The sequence below is a fragment of the Maniola jurtina genome, chromosome 21 (assembly GCF_905333055.1).
Source record: "Maniola jurtina chromosome 21, ilManJurt1.1, whole genome shotgun sequence".
Lineage (NCBI taxonomy): Eukaryota > Metazoa > Arthropoda > Insecta > Lepidoptera > Nymphalidae > Maniola > Maniola jurtina.
This window is the reverse complement of record NC_060049.1, coordinates 4,405,692-4,432,670: the sequence shown is the minus strand read 5'-3', so window position 1 is coordinate 4,432,670 and position 26,979 is coordinate 4,405,692. Positions and strand designations below refer to the sequence as shown.

The following is a 26,979-nucleotide window of genomic DNA, read 5'->3' as shown; positions in this document are numbered from 1 at the left end:
CAGTTAACATTTTTTGTTCACTTATAAATACATAGTGTTTAAAATACGATGACTTCTTTTTCTACCAGTTTCATGTGAATATAAAAATTGGTATCCGTAAAAGTCAAAACTAATCTCGAACCCATATCTCTTATACATAATTATTATTATATTTAAAAAGTAATTTAAAAGTTACGAATTAAAACAGGTTATAAATAAACACAATATTTCTGCCGAATCGTAAAATAAGAACACACTATGTTCAATTCTGTCGCACGCTTACAATTTAAATATTTATCTTTCTCTCTCTCGCTCGAGGCGTTTATAGACTCTATGTGTGCGACAGAGACAAACATTTGTGTTAAACAATAGTTAGTCCTCTAAAAAGATTTTTTAGTAATGTATTTTAAACAACTTGCCACTTCCATCAAATTTAAACTGTATAAGTAAAGAAAATAGTAAGAAACAATAACTATGATAAAATATAAGAGAAGCGAACCCAAAACAATGTTATTAAAGGTAGGTAAATATTATAAATATTTAACTTCTTTATATAGGTACATCAAAAAATATTGAAATTTTGAATTTCATTCGCTCATACTTTGACTCACTCATTCTTAAAATTATAAAGCTTCGGGCAAATTGAGCGAAATTCCACACGGGATGAGGTTCACGAATCGTGAATACGTATGCCTTTGTAAATAGGAACTCGTCTATGCAAGTTAGTTCAAGGAGTCAGCGCGAGGAAATCGTTTTCCGCATCCCAAGCGAAATTCGCCTCAGTTTGTCCGAAGCTGAGTGTGGAAAATAGTTTTACTTCAATGTAGAAAGAAGGTAGCTTACAATTTTATTAATTTAACATCGTTCAAAAAAACGATGAATATACTTAACTAAGGTTTTGACAAAATACTTGCTCAAATAAGTTTTTCTGAATTTATGAAATGTTTTGGATTATTCAAAATCAATTCGATTCAATCTTTGATTATATGTACCTAAGTCAAATTGGGCCAAAAATAGTTTTTAGCTTATATATTATGTCGTATCAAAAATAATTTTCTATTGAAAACTTCAAATTTTTATCATGAAAATTTAAGCAAATGTTTTGTTAGGACCTTTTATTAGCTATGCAGATGAGCACTTCTTAATACTTTTTTTACTCCAAAATTTTTCGAGGGTATGTTAGGAGCCTGCAACAATAGTCCAAAGTCTAATTAATAAGACTGAAGTTGACAGTTTTTAATTTAGTTAATTTAATAATGACCTAAGTCTTAATATAGTTTTTTTGGACTATTATTGCATCAGATTTATTTGGTTTTTTATAAACGGATAAATAATTCTTCCTATTTCTAAACAATATTCATTTTTATTGTTTTACAATATAAAAACAAATTGAATTTTATAAATTCAAATAACATTAAATTATTTCATTACCTGAGTTATCTGCATAATGTCCATTTGTTTTTTGTAATAGGTACTCGTCTATTTTATTGAGCCAAATGAGGTTAGAGTATCCAAACAAAACCAACAACTACATCAGTTTCTTAGCATTAATTTTGGTGTATATACATATTAAAACCCTATACACTTTTATATGTACTTAACTTTACTTTTGATACAAAATCGGATTCTAATTATTGTCATAATTTTTTTACCCCGCCTCTTTTAGAAAAATCCATGATATGTATATTAAAAATATTTTGCTGCACTAATATTTCTGCTAATAAAACATTTCTGGGCATTACGCAGGTAATTACACTTTTTGGTTGAAAAAAAAAAATTAACAACTTTTTGTTTTTCCCAAAACACATCAGGGGTACGCCGAAACTCTTGAAATCTTCAATGAAGGTATACCTATATATTTATATATTTTGGTGGAATTTCTACTAGATGTAGGTAGTAATAAGGTTGAAAATTGCGTAAATTGCAAGTTACCTCCAAATGGATGACAGTTTAGAAAGGTTTGGCCTCCTCTTGCTTAACCACACCCATCTCCTGAAGCAGGGCTTCTATACCTTCCGGCATGCGGCCTTGGTCCAGCTCGAGGTTCCATTTGTAATACTGGAATTACATATAACATGACATTAATATTCTCTAATGAATTATTTTCACATTCGGAAAAATGCCACTTAAACACATAAAGTAGCCGGTGGACTGAAGAAAATAAGAAAGAAATATCAATCAACATTAATATTCTATTACTAACTGTCGCTGTAGAGTCATTAGAATTGAAGAAATCGAGACAATGTGGCTAATTCTGTTGCACACTAAATCGACATTGAAATTGATTGAATGCATAAAAATAAATAAAAACGTTAAACGTTAAAAATAAATAAAAAAGTTTTAGAGTATTTGAAAATTGAAAATACGAATTATTTGTTCATGAACATTTTTTTTTTTTTTTTTGGGATGTACCTAACCACAAATTCACGGCTTTCGGATTTTTTCCTTTACTTGTGCTATAAGATCTACCTACCTGCCAAACATGATTATAGATCAAAGGGAAGTACACTAAGGTTTTCTTCACAGACGGACAGACCGAAAGACAACGAAGTGGTCCTATAAGGGTTCCTTTTGTCTTTTTGAGGTACGGAACCCTAAAAATAAAAAAAAATCCTTGTGAAGTTCCACTCACTTTGTCGAGCTCCTTCCTCAGTGACAGCACCGAGCGCTCCCTGTCCGCGACCAACTCCTCCAAGTACTGATAACGGAGCTTCTTGCGCGCGCGGCACTCGCGCGCCGACTGCCTGCTGCGTTCTGGAATCATCACGAATTCGGCTTAGCTACGAGTAAAATACTGCACTTTCAAACTAGTGTGAACAAATATCCACCGACAGAAGAAAATGGAAATAGCTGATCCAGTAGCCGGAAACTCATCAGGATCACAATCTTCAGTTACAGAAGAACGACCGGAAAGAATACCAAAGGAGTAAACCAAAGGAGTACGGGTTTGATGAAAACTGCCATACGCCTTCCAGGTTATACTGCATCCATTCATATGGCGCTTCCATCTTATACTACATCATCACTTACCACCAGGTGAGATTGCAGTCAAGGGCTGACTTGTATCTGAATAAAATAAAAAAGTGAGATGCTTCTTGAAAAGGAAAGAAGTATCCACTAATTGTCTTGAAATGGATGAAGTATGCCATACAAAATTATAGTGATTTTTTGCGCAAATTCGAAGCATTCCACCGAGCATACCGGGAATAAAAATTGACACTGTAAAATGGTAGGTACTCGTGCTGACACTATATTGACAGATGTCTGATCCTTGAAATTTAGTTTGGAGTACGCTCACGTGACGATCACTGCTGCTATCAGCGCCAAAATGGCGAAAAGCAAGCATCAAAACCAGGTCAGCAATCGCAAGTCCAGCGTGTATTGATAGAGGTCAGTGACTAACCCAGTTTAGCCTTCATATCCTGCTTGTCGAGCTGTGCCTTCCTGCCAGGTTTGCGGCCACGTTTGCCCCCTTCCCGCCTGTCTGTCCCCTCCGCACCTGACGCGCCTGTTGACCCGTACACCCCGCCCAGGGACTCCTGAAAGAAAACAACTATCAAGACCTGGACATCATCATCATTTGAGCCTGTAAACGTCCACATCTGGACATAAGATTTTTCCCTATAAGCGCCACCACAACCACATTGTTCTCAGCATTCCATAGATAAAACCTATTGCGTTAGTACGAAAACCTAATAAAATCTATCCACAGTAGTATTCATCTAAACTACTACGCTACAGCTACGCTACTAGGATTCGAATCATATTCTTTGTGACAAACTCTTTTAATAGGAATAATTAGGAAAACATATAATTTTGGAGATATTTTGTTGGGTTTTCTAGAAACTTTGAGTTAAAGAGCAAATTCAGCGGCTGTTTTTCATCTGTCCTTGAACTTTTAAACTAATGCCACAAATCTATTTTGAAGATCAATGATTTAAAAACGTCACAACCTCAAACCGATTATTCTTAGATACCTTTGTTAATAGGCGTATTAACAAACGTAACTATCTAATAATAGTCTGTCTTATAAGTCAGAAATCTGCCAATATGCCAATAGATGTCTTTATTTTGATGATGGAGCATGATTATTATTTGTAAAGTACCTACTCTACAGTCTACACATCAAGCCGCCGCGCCGCGCTGCACGCGCTTAAGATGTACATCCTACTCTATGCTCTCACAGCTCGTTCACACAGGCTGCGTGAGCGTTGCGTAAGCGTAGACGTAGCTCTACCATTGCGTTGTAATGTATGGAACTGTATAAGACATGGCATACCGCTTGCGTGGCGTGAACGTTCGCGTAGACGTAATGCGTGCAGTTATGTCTACGAATTCACGTGCGTGACTACGCACGTGTCACATGTACGTGCTTGGTGTGAATCAGCCTTTAAGCAGAATTTAAGAATAAGTCTAATTTTGCAATGCATGCATTACGAAATAAGATGTTTACACGTGCAATTGATAATGAAATTGAAGTCGTGAAACTAATTTCGCAATGTAAATTTCGCTTAAGGTCCAAACACATTTGCGCTGCGCTGCGCGATGCGTTGCTCCATGCAAACTCAAATAAAATAATGCCGCACCGCGTCGCTCAAGTGCGCTTTGCTCCATACAAACTCATATAAACTAAGCCTAATTCGACGCATCGATTCGCGCTGCGCAGCTCAAGTGCGTTGACACCTTTATTTTGAAACAATCATGCGGACAAGGTATAGGTATTATTCATAATATAAGCTTCACGATTCGATTTAGAGCAGCTGCTGCTGGTACCAGACTTCGTCTGCATTGATTAGGATTTAAAAACATTTTTTTAGGGTTCCGTACCCGAAAGGTTCCAACGGGATCCTCCTCCATCTGTCTGTCCGTCCGTCTGTGTCTCGTGGATCGTAATAGATAGAGTTGGAATTTTCGCAGAATATGAATTTTTATTGCCGCTATAACAACAGATACATACTTAATAATAAAAATTTCAGAATAGCAGCCATGAAAATAAAAAATAAATAAAAAGTGTAATTTCTTGTAGGACGGAACCCTTCGTGTGCGAGGACCGACTTGGTTGGTTTTTAGTCATTGAACATAAAACAATTGCGTAGTTGCGCTTTGTTACGAAACGGTAATACGCCTTGTGTGGAACACAAATGACACTCATTTCATTTCAAGATACAACAAGTACCTAGTTACCAACAACAAGTACACAACAAGTAGTACAAAGCTTAACGTAATACATACTGCGAGTATCATGTGAGACAACATTTAACAATTACGCATCTTTAAAAAAAGACAGGTACTTATCCATTTAGAAAAGCTTTTGCTAAAAGTAGATACGACAATAATAGAGCAACAGTGGGGTACCTACAACCTCTTGGACTCAGTTCGCTTCCTGATCGTTGTGCTACTGAGGAAAATTGTAATTTTATAGCTTAAGAGCCAACAGCTAGGTAGACGGAGGGTAAGATACAGAGGGTAACTAACTATTCGTAACCGCAAGCTCCTGTGATAACATATGATCCAAGTTTTTGTTTCGTATAGTAATATGAATTGAAGAGGGTTTCTCGCGATGTTTTCTTCCAGTTTCAAAACATTTAATATTATTAACTCCTGTGAGAATAAATTGGTTTTAAAATAACAATGGTAAATAAATAAAACAATACCAAACCAATGCAATGAGAGTAATTTTTCAAATTTAAACGGTAACTCCGAAAACTTAAAGCTGCGTGCTCGGCATCGAACCCTGGACTCCCAACTAGGAAGCCGTCCTAACCACTACACTAGGCTATTATCGCTTTTCAGAATTCATCGCAAATCGCAAAATACAACAAGAGAAACAAAAGAAAGAAAGAAAAACGTTTATTTTTGAAAGCTGTGCCACACTGGTAATGTTAAGTGTCTTGGGTTTTTTATGTTAAGTGTCTGCTTAACATAAAAAATCCAAGCACGATTTTGAAATAAAGTTTAACACACTGCGTAGTATCCCCAATATAGCTGAGTTGTTCTAGTCCGCATGTGGTTTTCATTTGCATTGGGACATGGTGATAAGAGATCGATCGATTGACTGCTCTGGAGGTGGGAAAGGCAGGAGAGAGGGGATGTCTAATTGCGCAACGCGTTGGATGGATATAGGTCACGTCATCATCACACTAATATTATAAAGGCGAATGTTTGTATGTGTGTGTGTGTGTGTGTGTGTGTGTGTGTGTGTGTGTGTGTGTGTGTGTGTGTGTGTGTGTGTGTGTGTGTGTGTGTGTGTGTGTATGTTTGTTACTCCTTCACGCAAAAACTACTGGACGGATTTGGCTGAAATTTGGAATGGAGATAGATAATATCCTGGATTAGCACATAGGCTATTTTTTATCCCGGAAAATCAAAGAGTTCCCACGGGATTTCAAAAAACCTAAATAAACGCGGGCGAAGTCGCGGCCATCGGCTAGTATTCAATATGGCCAATCCAAAATGGTGGATCCTTTAAAATTGCAGATAACTTAAAATGGAGGCTGCTCTAAAATGGCGGATGAACCAATCTGGCGGATCTCTAAAATGGCGGATGAAACAAGAAGGCAACTTGCTTTAAAATGGGGAAAATATCAAAATGGTAGATGGGTCCAGAATCAAAATGGTTATTCACATAGGTACGTATTTTTAGAACACCCTTAAATATTTGATCTCTTGATTTAAATTTTTTAATCAAAACAAGCAAAGAAAATGACTCCCACGCAAAAAAATATAATGAATACATGTTTTTTTATTGCCGTTTAATACCTAATACAATCCAATTTAAAAATTTAATTCCGTTAAATCTAAAGTCATTAAAATAAATAATCCTAAATGTCTTACGCTGAATATTTGAGACATAGCTGAAGCACCGAAACAATTTAAAAGATCGCATTAAAATTTTAAGATTCACTAAAAAAATTAAAACCTAGTTACTCACCTTTTTACGCACCTGCCGAACCGTTGACCTAACCATCGAAACCTAAATTGTAAAAAGCAATAAAACCACAACTTCCAGAGTGAAGAGTATTAAGTAATTCACTTCAAATAAAATGAAATTACATAATGGTAGTTTTTGATAATCAAGCGTAGAGAAATGCAGTTAGCCCTAGGACTAACGGGGGTGGTGTGAGCATAAATCGCAACAGGTTAAGCTAGTATTGATTTTTTGAGGGCCACGGGAGGGGCTAGGTCCAGAAAGTGCGGATGCAAGCCCGGGAGAGCACTAAAACTGGAAACGTACTTACAACACGCCACCAATCCACTTACAAAATACAAATACCTAAAGCGGAATTTACATTACGAAATTAGTTTCACGACATTAATTTCATTATCAATTGCACTTGTAAACGTCTAATTTCGTAATGCATGCATTAGTTTCACAATATTCACACGTCAACCCTTTTTACGTGTGAACAAATACTTGGGAATACATTAATTGTTCCATTTGGACGCTTTTTTAACGGACGTTAAAAAGTTCTCATGTAAACAAGGTTGTCCATAAATATTAATTTAATTAGATTTGCATAAAATGTAAATAATACCTATGCCACATACTGTCACAACGAGACGTAGTACATGATGCAAGTGCTTGTAGAATGGAGCATGTTTCGAAAGTCTTTTTTTTCAAGACTCGTCGACGGGAGTCTGGTCGCGTAGCGTTTTATAAATGTGTTTTTGGCTTAATTGTCGGGTAAAACAACGGCGCGCGCATGCACCCCTGCACCTTCCCTGCACGTATGCATCCCGGGCAAAGCTTCGAGATAAATCTATAACATGCGTCCTTGTGCCCTGGATGACCTTGTAATAGCTGTATGCGTTTTAATGTAGGTATACTATAACCCACCCCAATTGCATTCGGGTGCAATTTCTAAAAATCCCATCTTTTTATTTATTATTCCATTCTAATTTCCAAGTTAGCCCTTGGCTGTAATCTCACCTGGTGGTAAATGAGGATGTAGTCTAAGGTGGAGTCTTGGATTACGGTATGGCAGTTTTTAAGTCCGTTATCGGTTTTAGTTTCAAAACGGGCGACGTATTGGAACGCTAAATCGCTTAACGACACGGCTTCGCTGGTAGGGTGGTAACTAGCCACGGCCAAAGCCTCCCAGACGAGGCCAGAGACAATTATTTTGAAATTATGATTTTAAAGTGCGCATGCTGGGAACTGAACCCGGGACCTCCCACTTAAAAGACTTAGCGTTCGCCACTGTGCCAGGAAGGTCGTCTTGGTGGAGGTCTACGTTATGAAGAAAACCTTCATGCAAAATCTCCAATTGCACACAGTCTCTACAGTCATTAGAAATATAATCAGTATTTTACCTAAATAACTAGTCAACTACAAACACTTTAATCACTAATATGCATAATATTATGTGTTTCTGTGATAAATATTATGCCATTTTTAGGTAAAATTAGTTAAGCACGGTCTAAAAACGTAGTGAGCTAAGTACTTTTACAACAGAAAACGTTACTTCTTATAATAAGACTGGTAGAGATCTCTTAAAGAGATAATAAGTGCATCCTCTGTCCACTTTTACTTTCTTTTATTTTTTACTAGCTGACGCCCGCGACTTCGTCCGCGTGGATTTAGGTTTTTCGAAATCCCGTGGGAACTCTTTGGTTTTCCGGGATAAAAAGTAGCCTATGTGCTAATCCAGGATATTATCTATCTCCATTCTGAATTTCAGCCAAATCCGTCCAGTAGTTTTTGCGTGAAGGAGTAACAAACATACACACACACACACACACACACACACACACACACACACACACACACACACACATACAAACTTTCGCCTTTATAATATTAGTGTGATTGTTAAAACCTTCAACTTCACAAATAAAAAATAAAAAAATAAGTGTGTATATAATTTTATTCATTTTTATGTAAATGCATCGAACATTTCTTTTTGCTTTCATATATATCTATGTATTTATTTTATACACGGTAATACGAATGATAATAATGTTGTTATTGTGGTACTATGGTAGATAAGTTGCCCGATTGAGGGAGACCTTGTACGAAATCGTAAACCATTCATAAAAGCGTATGTTGAGAGGTCGTGTCTGTTCATTGACCGCAAAAGTCTTTATACAGAGATTCTTAGATGGCATTAGAACTCAATTTATGGTGTTAAATCTGCGTACCTATAAAACAAAACGTTTAAACAAGAGAAATCAACACGTGTAAATGAAAAATTTATAACACCCCCGACAAGTGAAGGTTACAGGAACTAGAAAAGAGCTCATAACTTTCAAACGGCTGAACCGATTTTCTTGGATTATAGCTAAGAAAAATACTCTCGATCAAGCCACCTTTCAAACAAAAAAAACTAAATTAAAATCGGCTCATTAGTTTAGGAGCTACGATGCCACAGACAGATACGAAGATACACGCGTCAAACTTATAACACCCCTCTTTTTGGATCGGGGGTTAAAAAATATAAATCACCCCCGACAGGTCAAAGTTACCATAAAATTGCAATCAGGATCAAGTATATAAGACAAGTGCAAGTAACATAAATATTAATTGGGTGACTAATCTTGAAATTTATAGAGCGCACTTTGACTTGACACTGTTAAAACGAGACAGCGTCATAGGGATCGCAAAAGTCGCAGCAAAGTCAAAGTGCGCTCTTTAGATTTCAACCTGAGATTCCTATACTCTCTGAGAAAATACATGACAGTCTTGATAATGAAAAGCGAGAGCAGAATTAATAACTTTTGGTGTACTCCCTCGAGTGATGCCTCGTGAAATGGGTATTTTAAAACAATTATGAGGTTTCTTAGAAGGCAATTTTTTGCAAAAAACCCCGTTTACGAGATAATGACCTTCTAAGGTTTGGGCAACTAGCAAGACAAGGAACCTTAGGCTCCAAGTAAACCCTAGCTTATACGTGCACTGACACGCATTTGACCAGTTATTGAAACTATATTAAGCTACGCAAAGCCATTTCTGATTAAATAAAATAATTGGGATTGAAATATCCTGATTAACATTCAAAGTCAAAGTCAAAATCATTTATTCAAAGTAGGTACAATTGTTGATGGTCATTTTTTAATAAACCTAAGTTAAAATTTCCTACTTTAATCGGGATAAAACTTTAAATAAATCTAAAAACAAGCGATAACCTTAAATAAAACTGTTCAGTACATAGTTGATAAGGCCTGTGTAATTATTCTTAAATTATTATATAATACAATGGTATTTTGTAAATCGTAATTTTACTAAACGCATTTAATAATAGACAATGAGTCATCTAGAACTATAACTACGCGTTGGTCGGTCGTTGCATGTGTTTTATTTATATTATTATCTTGACGAAATCGTTCACTAGATAAACTTACATAATCTTAACTAGAAATAGATGGTACGAGAAATTCTACATATTTAATAGAGTGGTTTTAATCTATTTTATTTATTTGTACCATAAAGAGAAAAAGAAAGAAAAATTCCGTTTATTCAACAAAAGTTGTAATAAGTAGATGATGCTTGCAACTTCGTGATTTTAGGTTTTTCAAAATTCCATGGGAATTCTTTGACTTTCCGTGTTAAAAAGTAGTCCATGTATTTCTCCAGGAACCAAACTACCTCTGTACTAAATAGGCAGATGAGGCCCGCAACTCTGTCCATGTGGATTTGGGCCTTTAAAAACGCAATGTAAATTCTTTGATTTGATTATCCGGGCGCAAAAGTAGCCTATGTCATTCCCCGGGATGCAAGATATCTTGTATCAACGTCAAAATCGGTTAAACGAATGGACCGTGAACTAGCAGACAGACAGATATATAGATTTTTAGGGTTCCGTACCTCAAAAGGAAAGACGGAACCCTTATAGGATCAGTTTGTTGTCTGTCTGTCTGTCCATCCGTCCGTTCGTCCGTCGTGTCTGACAAGAAAACCTATAGGGTACTTCCCGTTGACCTAGAATCATGAAAGGCAGGTAGCTAGGTCTTATAGCACAAGTAAAGGAATAAATCCGAAAACCGTGAATTTGTGGTTACATCATTAAAAAAAAAATTAAATGTGTTTAAATTTTCAAAGTAAGATAACTATTACAGGTTTAGTTGGACAGGCAGACAGACATATGGATTTTTTCAGACTGACGAAATATTATTTTTGACCGGTGTGGTTATACAGATACACGTCGCCGAGTCTGTTTTAGGGTAGATAAACGGAATAAGCGATTAGTCACCTATCTACATACCTAGTACCTACATACATACACACATACATACATACATACATAGACTGATAAAATCCTAACCCTTCCTTTTGGCTTTGCCGTAGTCGGGTAAAATTATATGTCTGTGATTTCGCCCAGCATTAAATTGTTAATGATTTTTACTAGAAAAGATGTTTACTAAACTGGCATACCTACTCAATTGCACCTTATATAGTATACCTACCTATTTATAATTTGATTTACTTTTAACAAGATTTAAGAATTTTATGTCGCTGGATTACGACGAAATTAGACTTTTTATCAAAAGACTGAGGTCCAATATAAAAGTAGTGTTGTTATCGAAACAATGGATTTGTTTATCATAGTTACTAATAATGATAATAATGTAAGCCCAGGAAATTGGGTGCATTCTTTTCCACTATCTATTGGGCAAGCTCTAGTACCTAACTCAAAAATATTTTGAGCTTACCTAAGTGTAAATATGAGTAGACGGGTTATGCGTAGGTGTCTCTGAATTAAACTCAGGATAATAATTATGAGGCATAGTAATGCAAGTTTACTCGATTTGTTTTCTACATAATATAAAACATGGTTCTAGCTCAGGTTTGAAAGATGAACAAAAATTAAGTTTTAAGTATAGAAAACTCGAAAATGTCAACCCACAAATCTACAACTCTTTCAACTGTGTTGAAACATTGTAAAAACCAATAATTTGACATCAGTTTCTTCATCATCTCCAACCCATCATCAGCCCACTACTGAGAACGATCTCCTCTCAGGATGTGAAACCTTTTAGGCAATAAGTCCACGACGCTGGCCAAGTGCGGATTGACAGACTTCACAGACCTTTGAGATTTCTCTCTTTTTCACTTCCTTATAAGAATATTAGTAAAGAGGAAAAAAGTTAGATAAGTACTTAATTAATTTTTCTATGGTGCTGATAAAAATGACAAAAAATAGCCTATCAAAGAGTTAAATTTTCAAGCAACCAACGCAACAAAAATGCGCAATGTCCTTTAAAATTTATAAATAAACACACAGATAACCGGACGTGTTGTTATGTTAATTGCGGTATTAGCTATCGTGTCTCGCCAACATTATATTAATTAAAGTGAACTGCAACATTGTCATAATAAACAATTTCCAATAAAATACGCAGTTCGCTGTTGCCCAGTTAGCAACAAAAGGCCGGCGATACAACCGAACAGAACTGCGTCGTTAGTTCGTGCCGACCAACATACGGCGTAGTAACTCAACTGTCAAAGCATTAACTAAAGGTGTACGCACGGATTACTCTGTAAACACAACACTTTCTAATACCGGCATACACTAAACAATGTTTTGGAGAAGTTTTCATATAGGATTCTTATAAGAGAACCAAAAATTCTACTTACGGTTTCGTTGGGACGACCGGGCGCCGTGTCCGCTTCAGAGACAACCTAAACACACACTGACGTGGTGCGCAGACTGCAGAGCGAACGACCGCGCGCATATATAAAATGTGTTCTTTTTTTAAAAAAGCCGAACTTTTGAGCGATGGCGCAGCAAAAACGCAGTCCTTATGCACAGAAAGTTAAGAGACAAGATTGTAAAGACGTGAACGCACTGCGTTCTGGTGTCGCAACCGTGCGGCGTATTGTACTGCTCCCCACCTTGAGTTGAAGTGACCTTATCGTTTGGCTGCACTCGGTTACCGCGAGTGCAATTCATACTAAACTACGTTTATTACGCATCCCGATTCCCGATTAGTGTACGATTTTAGACATTTTGTAAAAAGTCCACAATTACAAGTATATACCAACCAAGTAGTAGTAGTATTTTAAAGCTTTATTGCAATAAATCACAGTGTTGTAGTCACACTAATATTATAAAGGCGAAAGTTTGTGTGTGCGTATGTTTGTCACTCTTTCACGCAAAAACTACTGGACGGATTTGGCTGAAATTTCGAATGGAGATAGACTATACCCTGGAATCTGGATTAGCAGATGGGCCGGGAATTTATCCTAGAAAATTAAAGAGTTCCTACGGGGTTTTAAAAAAACCCTAGATCCATGCGAACTAAGTCACGGGCATCAGCATAGTATCGACTGATTTGTGAGAATAGTCGATACTAGAGCTAATTTCTTAAACTAGACCCTTTCAAGTAAAGAATTTTTTATAAACCTGTGAGGATGATACTACAATTATCGCAATTAAAATGCCATAAGCCTACGTTGTCGTATTAGTTTACAAATTGCGAAAAACTAAATTAAATTTGAATTTCGCGGGTAGGCCCGTCTCATGCCCCTTAAAGGGAACCGATGCGTAAAATTTAAGGTTTCTAGGTCCAAACTCCAAGGGCTGGGCGTTGTGAGTCAAGCAATCAGTTGGTGAATCAGGACTTTTCTTTTTAAAAGATAAAATATTATTGCGACGTATTCAGTATTAAAACGTTTTTATTATCAAACTGAATGATAAAATTCGATGAAGATATAAACATTACTCTTGACGCTATTTGTTTATGTTGATTATTTATCTACAATTCTACAATGATGATAAGTATCGCAAAAAATTAATTGAGATGTCATTATTTTTTTTTTTCAGGTAATATGAGAAGGCATTTTTACGATATAATCCAAACTTATGGGAATATAGAAGTCAAAGTTAAACATCTAATGATGCTCAATTGACGTTTATTTCCATTGAAGGTTTCCTACGAAATATTATTTTTATATCGCTCAATGAAGCAGCAATTTAAAATCAACCAATGTCAAATGAGTTTGATTGCTTTCATTCAGTGATGATCACTGAATTTGCGAATAACTCCACAGGTCTTAGCTATTATCCATGCAAAAATCACGTTTATCGGTTGCTTCGTTGCGGCGTCATTGAAGGACAATCCAACAAACAAATTTTCGCATTTATAATATATAGATATAATAATAATTAATCAATGCCACTAAAAGAAATTGAACATCCCTCTCACTCAATTAATTTCAACAGGCTAAATATTTTTATTTTCGTATTCAAAACCCTTAATTAAAGCCTAGATTTTTTAATATTATATCTTGTGCTAGCACAAATAGTTTAAGATAAAAGGGCGTAGTAATTTGAAAGAAAAAATATTAAAACTTCCAGATTATTACTAATAGGTAACTGCGTCACAGTTCTCAATGGCTCGGTGTTCAAATGGAATTTTTTCGGTGTTATGTGCGTAGTGAGCTTACACGTGTAAAGACTAAAGAGCCTTGTATAATGTCGTCGCAGTCAAACTGTAGGATTTCACTGTTTACGAACGGCGTCGGCTTTTAACGAACGCTCCCTCGATTACAAAATGCCGACACCAAAGCTAATCTACATTTTACCAAAACAATCTTCGGAAAATGTAGAGATAGAATATTAGATTAGACGTTGGACCCAAAATGAAGTCTGGTCACGCCGACTTCACGTAGTATTAGGCCAACACATTCGGTCAACACATTGGCACACATTGGTGTACTGACGAAGCCTTAAATTAATACCACATTGAATGAAACAATGAAGCCTTAAGATTACTATCACATTACGTCTGAATACGGCAACACGTGCTTGACACGACATAGGCTTGGGGGCTTAGTATTAGTAGTAGGTAATCCTCATAATGGTCATCAGACGATACGGTTTGACTTCATACAGAAGTGTTAATTTGCTTTTGCATGCTAGGATATTCGCATGGATGCACATCAGATATTATTATGGCTTTGCATCGTACTTATCTAACTACTAATTACTACTAGCTACTTAAATGTAGCTAAAGGCATGGCATTTGAAATAGATTAGACATATAAATTGACGCAAGGTGAAATAATTTTTCAAATAAATGCAGTGGTTCCGGAGTTTACTCTCCACACACATAGGTACAACTCACAAAATTAGTAGTATAGATTAAAAATTAATACCTAAGGTCACTATTTTTGAATGGTTCAATTTATTGCAAAAAAAAAAAAAATTCTCAAACGTATTTACAATTTATACTAAGCAATAACCATAACACTTACGATCTTTAAAACTACAAGATTTTTTTATAGACCATTCCGTAAAGCTATTTAATACATAAGAAAAATACAGAAACAAATAACCGAACCAGACACTTTTGAAAATGTATTATTTCATACAAGTTCCTCTAACACAGTGGGGACATAAATCGCTTTTCGTGAATTTGTATTGCGTAGTAAATAGCCTTAAAAACATTAAATTAGGTACATAAGCCGACCAGTGCGCAGATGCGGGGTCTAGGTCAAACCTAACAAATGCTGGGTCATAAAGTAGATCACACTAATATTATAAAGGCGAAAGTATGTGTGTATGTATGTTTGTTACTCCTTCACGCAAAACCACTGGATGGATTTGGCTGAAATTCGGAATGGAGATAGATAATATCCTGGATTAGCACACAGGCTACCTTTTGTCCCGGAAAATCAAAGAGTTCCCACGGGATTTTGAAAAACCTAAATCCAAGCGGACGAAGTCCACACAAGAACACATTTAGACCTGTAATTTCAGTTTAAACTTGGTAACTAATTTTATTATTATCTAACTTACATTATTTAGTAGGTACAGTTAGAGTACAGCCGATGGTGGAAAGGTAGGTACTAGCTAGGTATTCTAAATAAATTCATAGCAAAAGGTTGATTGACGAGCCAATTGCGCGGCGGTATAGTTACCACACACACACCCCCATATTATTATAGACTAGCTGATATCCGCAACTTTGTCCGCATAGATTTAGTTTTCTAAATTTTTTTTTACTTCTTTTTAATCTTCACAGAGATTATAGATTGCTACTAGCTATCCGCATGGTACATTTAAGAGCTCGTTCACACTACCTGCGTAAGCGTTGCGTAAGCGTAGACGTAGCGCGTACCATTGCGTTGTAATGTATGGAACTGTATGAGACATGGCATACCGCTTGCGTGGCGTGAACGTTCGCGTAGACGTAATGCTTGCAGTTTGTTCTACAGATTCACGCGTGTCACGTCCACGTGTTGCATACGCAATTGGTGTGAAGCGGCCATTATATTGCACGACTGAGTGCGCTGACACAAGTGGCCTCTCTATTCTTTTACTTAGTCCGACGGGGCGGCAATCGACACGGCCGGAGAGACCGGAGAGAGTTCAAGCGCAGGACCGAAAAGTCGCAATACTTTTCGTGCTCTTCCAAAAACTTCGGGCTAGTACCTACTGAGAATTTGTTGATAGAAATACCTAATAGGTACCTATTTACAAACCCGACCCGAGAATCGAACCCAGGACCACATTATCTGCTATGCAACTTGCAACCCACTTGCCTAACGAGTCAGTCTGAACCTTCTTATTACATACAGTCTAAAAAAGCCTCTCTCACACTTGACTCCAACTCTAGTCTCCTGTTGAATAACCAGATTTCTTCAATAAGATTATTTTACTGAGCAAACACCAGGTAATGCTGAAAGCAATCCATAAAATTAAGTAACTTTAAATTAACTAGTTCAGTAGAAGCGCCACCTATTGAGAAGAATGAATACCACTTGGAAAACTTCCAAGGATAGAAAATACTTGTTTATGCGAGCAACGCCATCTGGGTGTCCATTGTGAATCGTTAGTTGTTCTAATTAGCCTTCTAATTTTGGATAAGAAATACAATACTTCTTATTTGAAGACAAAGCTTTATAGACTCCACATATTTTCAGTATATATCAGTTTATTTCATATAAATATATCTAAAGCTGACTCACTGCAATTTCAGCCATAAAAATTATGCTTTGTTTTATTAATATCATGCTAGGTACTTATGTATGTTCCTACTTATGCGGGCTTCATTTAATTGGTATAGAGAATAGAGATATTAGTTTGGCATCATTGAGATGGACATAGACTACTTTTTACCCCAGAAAATCAGTGCTCTCACAGGATTTTTAAAAACCTAATCTATGCAGACAAAGTTGCAGGCAAAATCTGGTATTATAGAGCTAATACCTGGACTATTTTTGCATTTACTCAGGTCTGGTCTGGTCTGGTGGGAGGTTTCCGACATAACCAAACTATTAGCAAAGCTATATTGTTAGTTTATTACACATTCTGGTAAGAAAAAAAAGGAACCAAAAGCTTTATTTGCTAAATTCCGCCAAATCAGACAAAGTTGTATATCATCAACTTCCACAAAGTAACGCCTGCTTCTATAAAACATTCTGATATGATAGCGCATACTACCACTAGAATGGTTTTGGATGTGGGATTAATAAATTACTATGCTTCTTCCAAATTAGCCAGCTATCGCAGTCAAGGGCTAACTTCTTATCAAACTCCTAACACACTAATTACTAGTAAACTAATACTATCAGCATTTGCATAAGATTTTTTTTTTCATTTGTTAACATGAATGACAATCACATCAAACTATTCAAAGGTGAGTATTTTATTTTTAAGAAAAAAGTAAGTAGATAAGTGTAAATACTGTAATAAAAATATATTAAAACAATAATGCTACGTTATTTTACTGGGAACAACTTATCATGAATCAAAATTAACCCAGAAGCTTTTGAAAAACAATTATTTTAGTCTTTGTTTATCATTTATCAAGTCCAATAAGATTCTAATATGAATGACGAAATTATTATTCTAGTTGTGCAATACATCTCCTCCTTAAAGGAGCCTCGGATTGAAATTATTATAACACGGAAACAGAGATTGGTCATAGGAGATAACACAAAATGAATGAGGAAGTACTTAACTATTAAGTTACTATTGATAAAACCAAATGTTTGATAACTTTCCTTGAAAAACCAAAATCATAAGGACTCTAGTAAAATCCAGCAGGTCGATCGCGTAAAATATATATCAATCATTAAAGAACAGCATCAATGTCAAAACATGGTTTTGGCTCCACGTATCATTGAAACTGTCCGTAAAGGACCGTCGAGGACTAAAAAAATTCTGACATTGATGCAGTACACTATCGATAAAAAATTTGTATGAACACGACTGAAAATTGGTTCCACGTAAGACTTTTGAAGTAAGATATCCGTAAAGGACTGCGACAAACGTTACGTCAAACTAGGCTTTCATTGATACTAGGCATGAGGTGTTATTTACGGTGACATATGTGGTATCCAAAGTCGTTTTACTACTCATATTTTTGTTAAAATATTTTAAAAAGCTTTTTTAAAATAATTTATCAAATAACAAAGCAATTAGGATTATTATATGAAGTAAGATAATGTTAAAATCATTGAAGAATAATTTTTAGATTTAAAGTTACCTTTTGACACTTTCGATGTTTGCACTTTGCCGCCAAAGGTTTGGTGTATTCAAGTTCTACTGCGAATTTTGTAGTAAAAACGTGGTAAAAACACCAAACTATTGTAGTTTTTGTATTAATTAGCCGCATAGGGTATGTATTACATAAGATTTGTGTACCTACCTACTCAATAATAATTTGCGCCTGGGTAAATTCTGTTAATGATAATGGTGATAAGCATATGGGAACATTAGCGCCCTGAAGTATATAACATAAATATTGCCTATACCAATTATTTGCAGATATTATAATTATGGCATCAAGGGCAATTATGTACGCTGAACTCAAGAGAAAAAAGCGTGCCGTTATACAGATCAGAAGATAAAATAGAGAAAACTTATATAGAGGATGCCCGCGACTTGGTCCGCGTGGATTTGGGTATTTAAATATCCCGTAGGAACTGTACCGGGATAAAAAGTTGCCTGTGTCAATTTTATAGGGACGCAAGCTACCTCAGTACCAAATTTCATACAAATCGGTTAAGCGGATGGGTCTTTAGGAATTCCGTGGGAACGCTTTGATTTTCCGCGTCAAAAAGTAGCCTATGTCCATCATCCATCCCCCAGATATAAGCTAACTGTACCAAATTTCGTCAAAATCGGTTAAACTTTTGGGTCGTGAAAAGGTAGCAGACGGACAGTCTGACCCTTTCGCATTTATAATATTATAGTATGTAAGTATGGATTATTTACTCTGTATTACTAAATAAGTTTTTTTTAGATCCTAGCAGAAAAAAGGAAAACAAATAAAACACCAGTCAAAAACTAAAATATTATTTATTTATTTGAAATATATTATGTACATAGCATTAATGTAATTCAATTCAGTTAATAAAGGCTTATCTTAATATCTTGTTATTAATGGAATTTAAAAAAATGTTAGTTAGGTGAACAATGGCTATGAAAAGGTTTCAAATATATTTGGATAAGTTTATTACTTCTTAAAGGCTGACGGTGTTGTGTGCTGGTTGGTGTGCTAACTTCTGGTATCTCAGTATCAACATGATAGACAGACTGAGAAACTTCTAATGCTAGTGAAATATGTAGCGGTTATGTGTAGCTTCTATTTGTGAAGGCTCCTCTGTTTGTTGTATAGTTGTCACTAAGCTGCTCATCAATAATGATTTCTCATACTGGTGATGTACAGTAGATGTACTTGGTTGAGTAGGCAGGTCAGGAATCTACAAATAAAATAAAAGTATTTTATACATAAATTCATAATACCTACTATTAAATATTTCTTTGAAAATTTAATATGCCTTTGTGTAACAGTAACCACTTAAAATTTACAGCTCTTGCAGTATAATTATAAAACTTACAGTGGAATTTTAAAATAACTGTGATATACAGACTCAGACTGAACAAAAGTAAGTGTAATTGCCATAATACCTATGATTCATTTATTGGAATCTGGATTTTGGGTTCTCCCTCTACTGCCACGTTCCCAATTATACTTATATTGTGCTTCGATAGGGGTCAAAGAAGTGTTGAAATTTGGTTCACCTCCAGTGCCAGTGGCTGCTCGTCGCAAGTCTCCAGCCTTTGTGGGGCTCTTAAGCAGTATCCGATACTTCAAAAAGTAATAAACATACTTATTTTCTTAATGGTTATAATACAATATATGACAATAGAATAGAACCTACTGCTATTATTCATAGTCTTATAGTGGCAGTTTATACTTTAAATTATTATCATAATTGCAGCATACGTTCTTTGAATCAAAATTAGACGGTCAACATGCAGCTAAAACTAAAAAATCTGCCACAAAGCGCAATAGAGCTTGTGGCCGATATGTTTTGAATACTTACTCGCTTCCACTCCACGAAGGTTTAATACACCCTGCCCCCACAGAATTGAGCTTTCTGGAAAGCTCTTCCCATTATTAAGAGCTACCTGGCGGCCGAGAGGTCCTCCACCGAGCCCACCGAGTGCAATATTTGAGTTGCTTTCAGCAACTTCTAACAGAATCTCAAGCTGCCTCACAGAGGCGGCCCTGTAGGGTGCCAGTTTCCTTTTTAGTTTCGACTTTTAAATTACTTTATTAGGTTTCGTCACAAAGTCAACTCAACGTAAAAGTGTAAATAAACAATACTCTATGAACCTAGAAGAACCACAAATTCACATATTCCGCGGCACGGGGCACAGACTCGTAATACTTTATTTCAATAGCTACAACGCAGTCAAGTTTGGAAGACTACTATGGCCGTATAGATTGCTAGGTTACCATAGATATTCAAATTAGTCGGATTATAAGTATGACCCACCACTAAAGTATCGATAGTCACGTGATTGCGACCTATTGCTACATGATTGCGACCGATTGCTACAATCCTGAAAAAGCTTACGCGGTACCGGTTATAAGGACTGTAACGATAACGATCCTTAAGGATATTTTTGGATGTGAGATTGAGACAATTTTTACGCGATCGACCTGCTGAGCATAAAAAAACAAAAATAGTCAGCAGCTAAAACTGTAAACACAGTTTCGACAGCATAAACAACAAAGAAAATAATTGAACACTTACATTCTGAGATTCTTCCTCCAAAACAGACATAGCTTCAAATCCCATGTTATTCATTTTGCACTAACACTTTCACCGCTTTTACCAATACAAAAACACTTTCTTTAATAAAAAGAAACCAAGAAAAACTCTAAAATATCAAAATAATATCAAGCAAGTGTATTGTTTACAAACTGGCAACTGGCAAGGTCATTTGACATTATTTTGGTAACATACGTCATGTGACGTCACATGAGTTATTGATTAATTTTTTTTACAAAGTAAAGCAAGTTGTAAAGGTTGTGTATCTGTCTGGAAGATTTCCTAAAGTACCTACATGAAAGGAATTTTGTAACTTCCAAGTGCTCTCAAGAATGATCTAAATACATATTTTACTTAAAATTTTTTTTAAATAAAATTAAACTACAATACATGTATCCGAACGTGTGGCACAGAGTAGGTACCTACTTTTTTACAGACTTTTAAGAAGCATAGACAAAAAATGTTTAAATTTTAATTATAATCTGTCCAGAAACTTATCTAATCTGTTCAGAAAATCCAATGCTGCCATTGAAAAAAATTACGTCGTCAAGTCAAACTTATTTGATTTTGACGACTGACGTTGACCTTAGTAAAAATTTTCTTTCTGACTTCTGAGTTCTGTGATAATTTTGTAGTTTTGTATTTTGTGGCCGTGTGATGTGGATTTAGATGATAGAAAAATCCTCCACACAATTGGTATTTTAGGATGTGTATAGAGTGCAGTGTAGCGGCCGTGTTGTTTTATTATCGTGGGCAATTTATGCATTAGTTTTAGTGTCATTGAATTATCACGATGCGTATCGGTTTTGTGTTATATTGGTGCGTATTTGGTCTTCACCTGTGTAGAGCGGACGATGGGGAGAGGACAGAGTCCAGAGAGGGTCGGAGGGCGCAATGGGGGCCAATGGTGCGGAGCAGCTCGTTTATGAGCGATTCCGCCGCTGCAGCCTCAAATGAACTCAGTAAGTATTCGTCAGTCAGTTTGTTGGCTCATGACACCTGTTGACGTCCCTCATGAAATCGCTTCCAAGCCAAAAAACATTACACGGAGTTTTATTAAAAAGTTATAATTATTATTGCAAAGTATTGGCATAGGTTATAGCAATGACCTTACAACATCTGTGCGCCTTAACTGGAAATACGAGAAGCTGTCCCTGCTCCACAAATTGAAAATTTATTGCTTTACAAAATAAGGTCTTGTTACTATTTTTACAATAAGTACTTAAGTCTAAAAAACTGGAAGCATATAAAATTATTTTTATCCCTAAATAATTTACGTAGGTGCTTAGTTTAAAATTATTTAAAGCACAAAAAATAATTACATTGTAAAAAACTCATTTAAGTATTAGCACTATGTGTTAACTGTTAATGCCTTTTTTTAAAGAACCATGAAATGATTTAAGGCATTCAAATAATGAACTAAGTACTAAGTTATATACTTTACATGACCTATTACATTTAAATACTTATAAAATTCATATTTTACATGTCATACTGTAAAAAGCCTCATGATTTATTGCACATTGAAAAAGTCTGTCATTGATAAAATAAAACTTAAAATACTTAAGTAATTGTTTAGATATAAATCTGCTTTGTTATTTCTATCTCAGACAGATGTTAATTATAGGCAAGCATTAATAGCACATTCTTGTGGATGAGCATGCTCCAAAAATAAGAAACACATGTTGCTTCAAATTCTTGTAGGTACTTAGTGTGGGAACATCCTTTTATAGGTTCTACCTTTATCATTTACCAGCTGATGCCTGCACTTCGTCTGCGTGGATTTCAGTTTTTCGAAATCCCATGGGAACTCTTTAATTTTCCAGGATAAAAGTAGTGTTTGGGCTAATCCAGGATATTATCTCTCTCCATTCCAAATTTCAGCCGAATCCGTCCTGTAGTTTTTGTGTGAAAGAGTAACAAGCATACACACACACACACAAACTTTCGCCTTTATAATATTAGTGTGATTTACTGATGCCCATGATTACATTCTTGTGGATTTAGATTTTTTTAATACAATAGAAACTTTGATTTTCCAAGAAAAAAGAAGCCTATATAACTCACCCAAATTATATCCCCGATTATATCCACTGATTTCTATGACATCAGTGGATATAATCGGGGGATATAATTTTTATCTACTGCCCATGCTAGCCGGGCAGGTCTTTTACTATATCCATGCAAAAAGTCATGTCATTTTGTTGCTCCATTGCTGCACTCCTATGTGATGATCACAATCACTTTTTAGTTCTGATTGGTCAACACTCTATTATTGGCTAAAGTATAGCTTTAACAATAGGTCTTTAAATTCAGCTGTTTATATCAGTTTCATTGTAATAATCCGAATATGAATTTCAATTTCATTTATTTATTAGCGGATACAGGTACACAAAGATGTAATTACATACTAAAATATTGGTCAGCTGTACCAAGTTGGCATGCATGAACTCAGTTTGGTGCTACATCAAAGCTTAATTTAAAGTGGCATACCTTAATGTAATGGTTTAGTACTTTATGTGAATCATTCCTAATCCCCAACCCAAAAAGAGGGGTGTTATAAGTTTGAGGTGTGTATCTGTTTATCTGTCAGTGGCATCATAGCTCCTAAACTAATGAACCAATTTTAATGTAGTTTTTTTTGTTTGAAAGGTGGCTTGATCGAGAGTGTTCTTAGCTATAATCCAAGAAAATCGGTTCAGCCATTTGAAAGTTATCAGCTCTTTTCTAGTTACTGTAACCTTCACTTGTCGGGGGTGTTATAAATTTTTAATTTACACTTGTCTTATCTTCTATGAATAACAGCTGTCTTGTTGGTTAGCAAGTTTAACTGTGAATGATAAAACCTTGGGACATTTTTTTAAAGAAATTTGCAGTACTCCATCTAATAAACTGGAGTTAGAAAGTTGGTGGAGTTTACCTCTGTCCTTCAGAAAGCTGAAAGGACATAGAGCTGTTGCTGTTGCATCAACACAGGTGCATTACAGTCCTAAGATTCAAAAGCACTTGTAAAAGTCTAATTGAATAAAAATTTATTCTATTCTATTCCCTTACTCTCATAGTCTAATGGAATATCAATTCAACATGACTAGATAAGAGAGATCAAGTGCATAAAAATTCAAAAATTATAGTATTCTCAGATATAAGTACTCTTTATATTTGAAGGATTTTCCTTAAACATACATCTGTAGTTAATACCTACAATTGAAACCTTGGGTGCACTAAAAATAAAGAAGCATTGTTAAATAAATTGGATGCCTGTGACCTTATACACTAATGTGTAGATAAACAAAGTGAAGTAACTTTGCAGTTTCCTAAAATTGATTAATTAGGATTCCGTACCTCAAAAGGAAAAACAGAACCCTTATAGGCTCACTTTGATGTCTGTCTGTCCATCTGTACGTCTGTGAAGATAACCTATAGGGTACTTCCTGTTGACCTAGAATCAGTTTTTAAATAAATCAAAAACTGTTATGTCCTGCAAAATGTCGGGAAAAATACCAGTGTATGGATCCCTCGGTGCGCGAGTCTGACTCGCAATTGGCCGGTTTTATTTTTATTTAATTTACTATATGAAAATCAACAGTGAAATATTACAATTCTTAAATGCTAATTACAGAAATATGGGCAATTACAGATTTTATTTAAAAAAAAACGGTGAGTCAGACTCACGCTTGACTGTTTTTTATTCTTCCTTAGTTCTTAACTAGCAACTGTTGCTTCAAAAGCAATTTAAATAGAACTGAACTTACTGAATAAGTACTAAAGTATTTGATTCAAACATGATTAACAAATGATAAACAAATGGCATATTATTGTAAATTGAATACTTGAAAAGAGCAGCCGCCGAGTTTCTTGCTGGTTCTTCTCGGTAGGGACGGCATTCCGAACCAGTGGTAGATAATTTTGACAATTCAAAAGCACTTGTAAAAGTTTAATTGAATAAAAATATTTTGAATTTGAATTTGATTGTAAAATTCCTTGTTAAACAAAGCTTAAAATATTTTGAGTTCGAGGGTCACAACATTAACTGTGAACGAAGAACAATATTTTTGTCATATTTTTGTTTCCAAATTATGAATAGAACAGATTTTTCCTATTTACTGTTGATAGGCAAGGTTGAATGATGTCCTTGTTACAGGAATGTGCGGACTTAAGACTATTGTGTCTTGAACTGTTATTCAAATCATTTTGTTCTCTTTGTAAAGAAAACATTGTAAACAGTAGCAGTGTTATTACAAAACAATTTAAATCTGTTGCTGTCACTATTTTACTGTCCATACTAATTATTATTATAAATGCGAAGGTGTGTATGTCTGCCTGCTAGGTTTTCACAGGCAATCCACTTAGGTAATTTTGACGTAGTATAGTGATAACTGATAACTTGCATCCCAAGAAAGCACATTTATGCTACTTGTATCCTGGAATAAAACAGCCGTATTTACAATCATTACTATGAGGTCTCACAGTGTGCTCGAACGCCAATCAGATCATTGTATATTGACGTGATACAGTAATCTGATGGGTGGAACCTACACTGTGCATTCAAGCGCAATATGAGACCTCATACACCCGTATTCACAAACGTTACTATGAGGTCTCATAGTGCGCTCGAACGCACAGTGTCCGTTCCACCAATCAGATGACTGTATCACGTCAATTTACAATGATCTGATTGGTGGAACCTACACTATGCGTTCGAGCTTACTGTGAGACCTCATAGTAACGTTTGTGAATACGGCCGTTAGTAACGTTTGTGAATACGGTTGTTAGAGTTCCCACAGAATTTTGAAAACTCAGAAAAAAACTGAAAATTGTTCAGACAAACTAGCCGGCTTTTAATATTATTAAACTTAAGGTAACAACAGTTGATACCTACTTTAATCACTGTCTAACGTAATGTTTCGTGTGATTTAAATAACTGCATGCCTTGTTACTGAAGTTTAAATAGGTACTTACCTAAACCATGTGTCTCTTATACCAGTCAAGCCTCACTAGCTCAACAAAGCAATTACAATGACAATAGCAATTCGATGACAGACTAAAATCCAGAAGGTCATAGGTAAAACACAAATCCCACTAGTTGTGAATTGTACAATGAATCCTAGTATAAGCTTTATGGGTGCTAACTAATAGGGAAAGGGGGAAATCAGACATTTTGCAAATTTTCTGGGGTATTATGAAATCCGGGAAGAAGCTGAATACTCCAATCGATTATTATTATTTACCTGATTTCATTAACAAAACTGGCAAAACACTATATCCCCCTATAGTGTTAAGCGCAAAGCCAGAAAGAAGCATGTGAAGATCATGTATGAAGCTAGCCTACAAAACCAAGAAGGTGGAGCTGAATGAAGTCTATTAAAAAAAATTACAACCTCATAGCTACCTCAGATTTCAGGAGTCATCTCAGTTAAATAAAAGTTTCTGGATTTCGTGATATCCCTAGAAAATCACCAATATTGATATTTTCCTGAACAAATGCGACATGTATTTTATCGAACGCACCTCCAACTTTTCGCAGTGTTTTTAACAATTAAATATCACGTTTGCTTTAACGGCGAAGGAAAACATCGTGAGGAAGCATTCATGCCTGAGAGTTTTCCGTAATGTTCTCAAAAGTGTGTGAAGTTTGCCAATCCGCATTTGACCAGCTCAGCGAAACCCTTCTCATTCTGAGAGAAAACTGCTTTGTAAAAACTGAGGGAGCTGGCGATGGGTTGATCATAATGATGATAAATTAAGTAAGTGAGTAAGTGAAATTATGCAAACAAACCATCTTTTGATGCATAAAAGATTATAACAAGGTTTGCTTTCATCATGTAGTTAAGACTAGCTAAGAATCTTAGAATTTGCTACAAAATTACCATGAGTTTGTGGCGCACTAAAAGAAATCTTCAAAGAAGAATTTTTAGTTTTACAACCGTTTTCATTTGCAGGAACAAACGACCATAAATTTTGCAAATTGTGATACTTAACTACGC

The 26,979-nt window shown here is 35.6% G+C and overlaps 2 protein-coding genes across 4 annotated transcripts in view; one reads left to right on the top strand and one right to left on the bottom strand.

Annotated features, from left to right (window-relative positions):
• Window positions 1-1,058: 1,058 nt before the first annotated feature.
• On the bottom strand, window positions 1,059-21,177 carry LOC123876324 (REPTOR-binding partner). Of its 2 annotated transcripts, none has more exons than XM_045922552.1 (4): window positions 20,978-21,177; window positions 3,383-3,518; window positions 2,612-2,733; window positions 1,059-2,037 (listed from the first exon to the last, which is right to left on the bottom strand). In XM_045922552.1, the coding sequence occupies exons 1-4, from the start codon at window positions 21,029-21,031 to the stop codon at window positions 1,930-1,932; spliced, it is 420 nt and encodes a 139-aa protein (XP_045778508.1). In that variant the 5' UTR covers window positions 21,032-21,177; the 3' UTR covers window positions 1,059-1,929. The 2 variants fall into 2 exon arrangements, with proteins under 2 accessions (XP_045778508.1, XP_045778509.1); XM_045922553.1 differs by lacking the exon at window positions 20,978-21,177 and adding an exon at window positions 6,911-7,106.
• A 374-nt stretch (window positions 21,178-21,551) lies between these two features.
• LOC123876320 (stromal interaction molecule homolog) overlaps window positions 21,552-26,979 on the top strand; it is a 52,207-nt gene continuing 46,779 nt past the window's right edge. For both annotated transcript variants that reach the window (XM_045922546.1, XM_045922544.1), the window contains exon 1: window positions 21,552-21,957. In XM_045922546.1, coding sequence (XP_045778502.1) covers window positions 21,789-21,957 — 169 coding nt within the window. In that variant the 5' untranslated portion in view covers window positions 21,552-21,788. The remainder of the gene's footprint in view (window positions 21,958-26,979) is intronic.